Source organism: Drosophila rhopaloa, unplaced genomic scaffold (assembly GCF_018152115.1).
Source record: "Drosophila rhopaloa isolate 14029-0021.01 unplaced genomic scaffold, ASM1815211v1 contig_190, whole genome shotgun sequence".
Classification (NCBI taxonomy): domain Eukaryota; kingdom Metazoa; phylum Arthropoda; class Insecta; order Diptera; family Drosophilidae; genus Drosophila; species Drosophila rhopaloa.
In genome coordinates this window covers 583824-594714 of record NW_025335073.1, presented here as the reverse complement: position 1 = coordinate 594714, position 10891 = coordinate 583824, and the positions used below count along the sequence as shown (strand labels likewise).

Genomic DNA, 10891 nt, shown 5'->3' with positions numbered 1-10891 from the left:
ATTCTCTCTCTCTTGTGGCTGACTTCAGGGTCCCCAAGCCAAACATTCTCTCTTGCGGTCGACTTTCGGGTCCCCAAGCACTAAATAGCTCTCTCTCGCGCTCGTGACGGACCTCAGGGTCCCTAAGCACCCCATTCTCATTTCAGGCAACCCAACCCGTGCTGGTCCTCTCGAGCAGCTGGACAGCTCCCGATACCAGGTATTCTAAGTGGACGAAGGAAGCGAAGGCAGCAAGGGCGGCACCCCGACAATCCGGAGAATTCGATAGTTGATAATCAAATGTCAAGATACTTACTAAAATAAAACCTAGTTATAATCAATTACTAGGTACATCCCCACGACTTCTACTCTGGGCTGTGTCGGAACTCTCTTTCAGCAACCACGCCTGACACAAACTAATTCTTGTGACGAACCCTGGCCATCCCTGAGCCACCCGACAACGACGAACCGTCACAGTGGCGCCCGAACAGGTTAAAGTGGTTGCAGGAGATAAACCGACACCAGCGGAGTAATGTCGAGCTGGGTATATCTGGCACCAAAGAGCGAACCAACGAAATACACGAAAGAGTTCGGATTAGGAACGGCAGAAAGAAGTGAGGCGTTTGTTGGCAGCGTTCGCAAAGAAAACGGATCATACGGAAACGGTCATACAAAGACTTCGCCCGGCGAAAAAACAATTCCGGCGATCGTGGTAACCAGGGAAAAGGAGGAGATAATGGACATCAAAGTTGCAAGTCTAGGGGACGAAACAGAAGGAAAGTTAGAAATAAAAATGGAAACGGAAGTCATAGACCGGGTACGTGGATGGGGCATCCGGTACCAAGAAACAACAAACCCACTGGAGTTCCTAAGCAAAATGGAACATTGGGCTGGCGGATACGGAATACGGAAGGACCAGCTGATACAGACGATGCCATTCGTCCTGGAGGGGATCGCGAGTGATTGGTGGAACAACACGACGAGCAGGATCGTAACATGGACGCAGTTCAGAACAGAACTGCTGGAATACTTTTTACCACCAAGGTATGAGGAACAGTTAGAGAATCAGATTGCACAGATGAAGCAGAGAGAAACGGAGCCCGTAAGAGAATACGCAATCGGACTAAGAAAACTGATGCAATTCACGAAACTCTTAGAGGAGGCCAAACTGGACCGAGTGTACAGAAACAGCAGGAGCAAGATAAAGCTGTACGCTAGGAGGGCAGGATTCAACTCGTTGACTGAGTTTCTCAAACTAACGGAAGAGGTAGAAGGAATAGAGGCAGAGGACCGGACACAGTCAAGCCAAACTGTGCAGCAGCTAAGACCGGAGATATGCATGCGCTGTGGAGGAACCGGACATGGGCCACGCACGAGTAACAATCCACCGAGGCTGTTTTGCTGGATCTGCCGGGAAACGCAGGAGGCCTGAGCAGATAATGATGGCATCTCAGGCGGCAACAAAAGAGCCAGCAGCAGGGGAACAGTTTTGTTGCGACGGGTTCCAAATAGTAGCCCGGATAATGGTCGGAAACAGAACAGCGAAAGGAATAGTGGACACAGGAGCATCAAGGAGCGCTATAAGCAGAAACAGATATCAAGATCTGAAAGGGCAAATGGTGTGGAGCCCGTGCAGAAATAACAATGGCCAACGGAACAACGCAGAAGGCGATAGGAGAATTCACGGCAGAAATCCAATTTGGAGGAAAATTGTGTGACGTTTATGATACTTACAGAAGTGGCAGGAGGAATACTGTTAGGGATGGACTTTCTGGCGGGGGTACGCAGCACGCTGAGGTGTGGAAACTTAGAGCTGGAAATAAGAGAGCCAGGAGACGAAGAGGACCAGCCGGAGACGAATACGGAGCAAGAAGACACGACAGGGGAACCGTCCGAAAAGGAAGTACAGGACTTTCTGGAAACGCAGAGGCAAGTATTTGAAGGAATGCAGGGAACCAGTAATATAACAAAGCATAAGATTTACCTCAAGGATGATAAACCGATTAAACAGAGGTACTATCAATGAACAGGTGAACGAGTTGTTGGCACTGGGATTCATAGAACCCTCACGTAGCCCGTACAGCGCGCCAGTAGTGCTAGTGAGAAAGAAGAACAACGAATGGAGAATGTGTGTGGACTATCGAGTGCTGAACGACAAGACAGCAAGTCAGGATACTGGCAGATCCCAATGGATAGGAATATTAGACAATACACGGCATTCACAGTCCCCGGACGTGGACTGTTCCAGTGGAAGGTTATGCCATTTGGGCTAACCACAGCTCCAGCAACGTTTCAAAGAGCACTGGACTCAATAATGGGGCCAGAAATGGAACCGTTTGCATTTGCATATCTCGACGACATAGTGGTTATTGGCCGGAGCAAACGTGAACATCTGGAGAAGTTAACAAAAAAGCTAACCTGCGGATTAATCCAGACAAATGCCACTTCTTCCAAAAGGAGCTAAAGTACCTGGGACACGTCATAAGCGATCGGGGCATTCGGACAGACCCGGACAAAGTAGCGGCAATTCGAGACTTACCAGCGCCGAGATCCACAAAGGAAGTACACAGCTTTTTAGGAATGGCATCATATTACCGACGGTTCATACCAAATTTCTCCGAACAGGCAGGAGCGTTGCAAGGCTTAATCAAGAAAGGACAACAATTTGAATGAACCGAGGAACAACAGGAATCGTTTGACCAACTGAAAACGAGCCTAACAAAGGCACCGGTACTGGCATGCCCCGATTTCACAAGGCAGCTTAAACTACAAACGGATGCCAGCGACTTAGGCGTAGGCGCGGTCTTAACACAGGACGGAGAGCATGTGATAGCGTTTGCCAGCAGGAGGTTGAGTAAAGTAGAGAAAAACTACAGCGCAACCGAAAAAGAATGCTTAGCAATATATTGGGGCATCAACAAGTACAAGATGTACCTAGAAGGCTATCGGTTCATAGTGATAACAGACCACATGGCTTTGAAGTGGCTGAACTCAATAGAAAGCCCGTCGGGAAGAGTGGCCAGATGGGCGCTAGGCCTACAACCATTCCAATTTGAAGTCCAGTACAGAAAGGGAAAATGGAATGCGGTAGCAGACGTCTTATCCAGAACACCACAGAACGAGTTGAAAACAATACAGTACACGGAGACATGGATCGAGGAAAAATACAAGGAACTGGAACGAGACCCAAAAAGCGCGGAATTCAAGATGGACACACAACCATGGAAACTGTGCGTAACTGGGGCTGAAATTCAACAAGTATTAACGGAAAACCTTAGTACAGCAGAAGCAGGACACCTGGGCAAATTAAAGACACTGAGAAGGGTAAAGAACCGGTATTTCTGGCCACGAATGAACAAGGACGTAAGGAAATACGTACAGAAATGCGAGTGTTGCCAAAAATACAAGGTATCGCAACAGAAAAAAGCTGGGAAGATGCTGACAAAAGTGGCAGAAGCACCATGGGAAACCATATGTGTGAATTTCGTTGGACCTCTACCCAGATCAAAGCACGGAAACACCACACTATTAGTAATCACGGACAAATTCTCGAAGTGGGTGGAACTTGCAGCAATCAGACAGGCTACAGTGGACGCATTCCTACGAGTCTTTAGAGAAAGGGTAATTGCGAGAGTTGGATCGGCAAAAACCTCAGATAATGGGGTCCAGTTCACAGGAGGAAAAACAAGAAAGGCCATGGAAAAATGGGGGATACGGCAACAGTTGACGGCACCGTACTCGCCCCAGGAGAACCCTACCGAGCGAACGAATCGAACAGTCAAAACGATGATCGCACAGCCAGCAGGAGAGGATCAGACCACGTGGGACGAACATTTACCAGAGCTAATGCTAGCATACAATAGCAGTGAATCGGAATCTACAAGATATAGCCGTGCGCAACTGGTATTCGGGAAAGAATTAAGATTACCAAACACGATGTTCGACAGGGTAACAAAAGGATCGGGGTTACAGGAGGAAAGTATAGAACAAAGATGGAACAGATTAAAAGGCGTGCGAAAGGAGGCAACACAGCATACAGAAGAAGCCGCGGAAAAGGGATTGGAAACCAGATGTCGGAGACTTGGTATGGTGCAAGACGCACTATCTGTCAAAAGCGGCAAAAAAATTTAACGCCAAACTAGCACCAAAGTACGACGGCTGGAAGGTAACCAATTTCATGTCACCAGTGATCATGACAGTGAAAGACCCGAACACACGAAAAACAAAGAGAGTATACATCGGAAACACCAAACAGTACGTAGGAACAAATACAATACAGAACGAACACGATAAACTAGTAACACATGAAAGGCACAATCTATCATTGAATACACATAACCAAACACTACACAAATGCCACTACTCCACAACACACAACTCACATAACATTAGACATCACACTACACCACACCCCAAACGTAAACCAACACTACACCATAACCATAACACAACCCAACATCCTACACCAAAACTAAACGTTAAGCCTAACACAAACATTTGTCTCATTACAGAAAAGATGAACAAATTCACGGAGGCAGCACGAAAATTCCGGGACAAACACACAAAGTTTAGGGCAGCGCAAACGATGGCGAAGTTCATAGAGCCAAGACCGATGGCGGGAACCGCTCGGAAAAGGACAGCATCGGCAAAGATGAAGACCACGGCACCAAACAGGAACATCCAGTCCGGGCAAGGCAACAGCCAAACAGCCAAAACCTCCCAGGAGAGCCGGGCAACCGAGACACCGGATAGAGACATCCTAGAGCTCCATGAGGAGGAGAACGCGCGCGCGCCAACGATCGCGCGTCACGATGGTCACACTTAGACCGGCAAATCCCACAGGCGACGGGCACACCAGATCTCGCCGAGCCCTATATAAGACGGACCACGGGCCATAGAAAGGCACTTAGCAGCCAACCGTCTAAGGGTATAGAGGCAACTCCCCAGTGGTGGCAAGCAGCAAAGTCATTTTTTGGTGGACTAGATCATTCGATCCAAGTCCGCTTATACATTGTAGTTAGCTCCCGTAGTACTTCCTCCTCCCTCTAACCTTCTCGGCTTGCCGGCCTGGAGGGATCCCTAGGAGACGTCTGATTTCAGGATCACACCTCCTTACGGCACGGTTCACCGGCTGAGCTCTCTCTCTCTCTCTTGTGGCTGACCTCAGGGTCCCCAAGCAATTCTCTCTCTCTCTCTTGTGGTTGATTTCAGGGTCCCCAAGTAACAAATTCTCTCTCTCTTGTGGCTGACTTCAGGGTCCCCAAGCAACACATTCTCTCTCTCTTGTGGCTGACTTCAGGGTCCCCAAGTAAAAAATTCTCTCCCTTGTGGCTGACTTCAGGGTCCCCAAGCAAAACATTCTCTCTCTCTTGTGGCTGACCTCAGGGTCCCCAAGCAATTCTCTCTCTCTCTGGTGGTTGACTTCAGGGTCCCCAAGTAAAAAATTCTCTCTCTCTTGTGGCTGACTTCAGGGTCCCCAAGCAACACATTCTCTCTCTCTCTTGTGGCTGACTTCAGGGTCCCCAAGCCAAATCCGGAGAATTCGATAGTTGATAATCAAATGTCAAGATACTTACTAAAATAAAACCTAGTTATAATCAATTACTAGGTAATTCCCCACGACTTCTACTCTGGGCTGGGTCGGAACTCTCTTTCAGCAACCACAAACAAATTCTTGTGACGAACCCTGGCCATCCCTGAGCCACCCGACAACGACGAACCGTCACAGTGGCGCCCGAACAGGTTAAAGTGGTTGCAGGAAATAAACCGACACCAGCGGAGTAATGTCGAGCTGGGTATATCTGGCACCAAAGAGCGAACCAACGAAATACACGAAAGAGTTCGGATTAGGAACGGCAGAAAGAAGTGAGGCGTTTGTTGGCAGCGTTCGCAAAGAAAACGGATCATACGGAAACGGTCAGACAAAGACTTCGCCCGGCGAAAAAACAATTCCGGCGATCGTGGTAACCAGGGAAAAGGAGGAGATAATGGACATCAAAGATGCAAGTCTTGGGGACGAAACAGAAGGAAAGTTAGAAATAAAAATGGAAACGGAAGTCATAGACCGGGTACCTGGATGGGGCATCCGGTACCAAGAAACAACAAACCCACTGGAGTTCCTAAGCAAAATGGAACATTGGGCTGGCGGATACGAAATACGGAAGGACCAGCTGATACAGACGATGCCATTCGTCCTGGAGGGGATCGCGAGTGATTGGTGGAACAACACGACGAGCAGGATCGTAACATGGACGCAGTTCAGAACAGAACTGCTGGAATACTTTTTACCACCAAGGTATGAGGAACAGTTAGAGAATCAGATTGCACAGATGAAGCAGAGAGAAACGGAGCCCATAAGAGAATACGCAATCGGACTAAGAAAACTGATGTAATTCACGAAACTCTCAGAGGAGGCCAAACTGGACCGAGTGTACAGAAACAGCAGGAGCAAGATAAAGCTGTACGCTAGGAGGGCAGGATTCAACTCGTTGACTGAGTTTCTCAAACTAACGGAAGAGGTAGAAGGAATAGAGGCAGAGGACCGGACACAGTCAAGCCAAACTGTGCAGCAGATAAGACCGGAGATATGCATGCGCTGTGGATGAACCGGACATGGGCCACGCACGAGTAACAATCCACCGAGGCTGTTTTGCTGGATCTGTGGAAGAAACGGTACAAGAACCACGGAGTGCTGGAGGGCGGGGCCGGGAAACGCAGGAGGCCTGAGCAGATAATGATGGCATCTCAGGCGGCAACAAAAGAGCCAGCAGCAGCGGAACAGTTGTGTTGCGACGGGTTCCAAATAGTAGCCCGGATAATGGTCGGAAACAGAACAGCGAAAGGAATAGTGGACACAGGAGCATCAAGGAGCGCTATAAGCAGAAACAGATATCAAGATCTGAAAGGGCAAATGGTGTGGAGCCCGTGCAGAAATAACAATGGCCAACGGAACAACGCAGAAGGCGATAGGAGAATTCACGGCAGAAATCCAATTTGGAGGAAAATTGTGTGACGTTTATGATACTTACAGAAGTGGCAGGAGGAATACTGTTAGGGATGGACTTTCTGGCGGGGGTACGCAGCACGCTGAGGTGTGGAAACTTAGAGCTGGAAATAAGAGAGCCCGGAGACGAAGAGGACCAGCCGGAGACGAATACGGAGCAAGAAGACACGACAGGGGAACCGTCCGAAAAGGAAGTACAGGACTTTCTGGAAACGCAGAGGCAAGTATTTGAAGGAATGCAGGGAACCAGTAATATAACAAAGCATAAGATTTACCTCAAGGATGATAAACCGATTAAACAGAGGTACTATCCTCGAAATCCAAAACAGCAGGCAATCATCAATGAACAGGTGAACGAGTTGTTGGCACTGGGATTCATAGAACCCTCACGTAGCCCGTACAGCGCGCCAGTAGTGCTAGTGAGAAAGAAGAACAACGAATGGAGAATGTGTGTGGACTATCGAGTGCTGAACGACAAGACAGCAAGTCAGGATACTGGCAGATCCCAATGGATAGGAATATTAGACAATACACGGCATTCACAGTCCCCGGACGTGGACTGTTCCAGTGGAAGGTTATGCCATTTGGGCTAACCACAGCTCCAGCAACGTTTCAAAGAGCACTGGACTCAATAATAGGGCCAGAAATGGAACGGTTTGCATTTGCTAATCTGGACGACATATTGGTTATTGGCCGGAGCAAACGTGAACATCGGGAGAAGCTAACAGAGGTATTCAGGAGACTACAGAACGCGAACCTGCGGATTAATCCAGACAAATGCCACTTCTTCCAAAAGGAGCTAAAGTACCTGGGACACGTCATAAGCGATCGGGGCATTCGGACAGACCCGGACAAAGTAGCGGCAATTCGAGACTTACCAGCGCCGAAATCCACAAAGGAAGTACACAGCTTTTTAGGAATGGCATCATGGTACCGACGGTTCATACTAAATTTCTCCGAACAGGCAGGAGCGTTGCAAGGCTTAATCAAGAAAGGACAACAATTTGAATGGACCGAGGAACAACAGGAATCGTTTGACCAACTGAAAACGAGCCTAACAAAGGCACCGGTACTGGCATGCCCAGATTTCACAAGGCAGCTTAAACTACAAACGGATGCCAGCGACTTAGGCGTAGGCGCGGTCTAAACACAGGACGGAGAGCATGTGATAGCGTTTGCAAGCAGGAGGTTGAGTAAAGTAGAGAAAAACTACAGCGCAACCGAAAAAGAATGCTTAGCAATATATTGGGGCATCAACAAGTACAAGATGTACCTAGAAGGCTATCGGTTCATAGTGATAACAGACCACATGGCTTTGAAGTGGCTGAACTCAATAGAAAGCCCGTCGGGAAGAGTGGCCAGATGGGCGCTAGGCCTACAACCATTCCAATTTGAAGTCCAGTACAGAAAGGGAAAATGGAATGCGGTAGCAGACGCCTTATCCAGAACACCACAGAACGAGTTGAAAACAATACAGTACACGGAGACATGGATCGAGGAAAAATACAAGGAACTGGAACGAGACCCAAAAAGCACGGAATTCAAGATGGACACACAACCATGGAAACTGTGCGTAACTGGGGCTGAAATTCAACAAGTATTAACGGAAAACCTTAGTACAGCAGAAGCAGGACACCTGGGCATGTTCAAGACACTGAGAAGGGTAAAGAACCGGTATTTCTGGCCACGAATGAACAAGGACGTAAGGAAATACGTACAGAAAGGTATAAGGTACAAGGTATCGCAACAGAAAAAAGCTGGGAAGATGCTGACAAAAGTGGCAGAAGCACCATGGGAAACCATATGTGTGGATTTCGTGGGACACCACACTATTAGTAATCATGGACAAATTCTCGAAGTGGGTGGAACTTGCAGCAATCAGACAGGCTACAGTGGACGCATTCCTACGAGTCTTTAGAGAAAGGGTAATTGCGAGCGTTGGATCGGCAAAAACCCTGATCTCAGATAATGGGGTCCAGTTCACAGGAGGAAAAACAAGAAAGGCCATGGAAAAATGGGGGATACGGCAACAGTTGACGGCACCGTACACGCCCCAGGAGAACCCTACCGAGCGAACGAATCGAACAGTCAAAACGATGATCGCACAGCTAGCAGGAGAGGATCAGACCACGTGGGACGAACATTTACCAGAGCTAATGCTAGCATACAATAGCAGTGAATCGGAATCTACAAGATATAGCCGTGCGCAACTGGTGTTCGGGAAAGAATTAAGATTACCAAACACGATGTTCGACAGGGTAACAAAAGGATCGGGGTTACAGGAGGAAAGTATAGAACAAAGATGGAACAGATTAAAAGGCGTGCGAAAGGAGGCAACACCGCATACAGAAGAAGCCGCGGAAAAGGGATTGGAAACCAGATGTCGGAGACTTGGTATGGTGCAAGACGCACTATCTGTCAAAAGCGGCAGAAAAATTTAACGCCAAACTAGCACCAAAGTACGACGGCCCTGGAAGGTAACCAATTTCATGTCACCAGTGATCATGACAGTGAAAGACCCGAACACACGAAAAACAAAGAGAGTATACATCGGAAACACCAAACAGTACGTAGGAACAAATACAATACAGAACGAACACGATAAACTAGTAACACATGAAAAGCACAATCTATCATTGAATACACATAACCAAACACTACACAAATGCCACTACTCCACAACACACAACATTAGTCATCACACTACACCACACCCCAAACGTAAACCAACACTACACCATAACCATAACACAACCCAACATCCTACACCAAAACTAAACGTTAAGCCTAACACAAACATTTGTCTCATTACAGAAAAGATGAACAAATTCACGGAGGCAGCACGAAAATTCCGGGACAAACACACAAAGTTTAGGGCAGCGCAAACGATGGCGAAGTTCATAGAGCCAAGACCGATGGCGGGAACCGCTCGGAAAAGGACAGCACCGGCAAAGATGAAGACCACGGCACCAAACAGGAACATCCAGTCCGGGCAAGGCAACAGCCAAACAGCCAAAACCGCCCAGGAGAGCCGGGCAACCGAGACACCGGATAGAGACATCCTAGAGCTCCATGAGGAGGAGAACGCGCGCGCGCCAACGATCGCGCGTGTAGGGGCATACTAGACCGAGAGAGATGGTCACACTTAGACCGGCAAATCCCACAGGCGACGGGCACACCAGATCTCGCCGAGCCCTATATAAGACGGACCACGGGCCATAGAAAGGCACTTAGCAGCCAACCGTCTAAGGGTATAGAGGCAACTCCCCAGTGGTGGCAAGCAGCAAAGTCATTTTTTGGTGGACTAGATCATTCGATCCAAGTCCGCTTATACATTGTAGTTAGCTCCCGTAGTACTTCCTCCTCCCTCTAACCTTCTCGGCTTGCCGGCCTGGAGGGATCCCTAGGAGACGTCTGATTTCAGGATCACACCTCCTTACGGCACGGTTCACCGGCTGAGCTCTCTCTCTCTCTTGTGGCTGACCTCAGGGTCCCCAAGCAATTCTCTCTCTCTCTCCTGTGGTTGATTTCAGGGTCCCCAAGTAACAAATTCTCTCTCTCTTGTGGCTGACTTCAGGGTCCCCAAGCAACACATTCTCTCTCTCTTGTGGCTGACTTCAGGGTCCCCAAACAACAAATTCTCTCCCTTGTGGCTGACTTCAGGGTCCCCAAGCAAAACATTCTCTCTCTCTTGTGGCTGACCTCAGGGTCCCCAAGCAATTCTCTCTCTCTCTCTGGTGGTTGACTTCAGGGTCCCCAAGTAAAAAATTTTCTCTCTCTTGTGGCTGACTTCAGGGTCCCCAAGCAACACATTCTCTCTCTCTTGTGGCTGACTTCAGGGTCCTTAAACAACAAATTCTCTCTCTTTTGGCTGACTTCAGGGTCCCCAAGCAAAACATTCTCTCTCTC

General features: G+C 48.4%; 1 protein-coding gene across 1 annotated transcript; it reads left to right on the top strand.

Annotated features, from left to right (window-relative positions):
- Positions 1-511: 511 nt before the first annotated feature.
- LOC123037650 (activity-regulated cytoskeleton-associated protein-like) lies at positions 512-1411 on the top strand. Its single transcript, XM_044459311.1, has one exon. It carries the CDS (start codon positions 512-514, stop codon positions 1409-1411), a length of 900 nt encoding a protein of 299 aa, XP_044315246.1.
- The last annotated feature ends 9480 nt before the right edge of the window (positions 1412-10891 follow it).

What these genes read in the sequence shown, in the direction of transcription:
- LOC123037650 (XM_044459311.1), top strand. Translation starts at nt 512, where the DNA reads ATGTCGAGCTGGGTATATCTGGCACCAAAGAGCGAACCAACGAAATAC.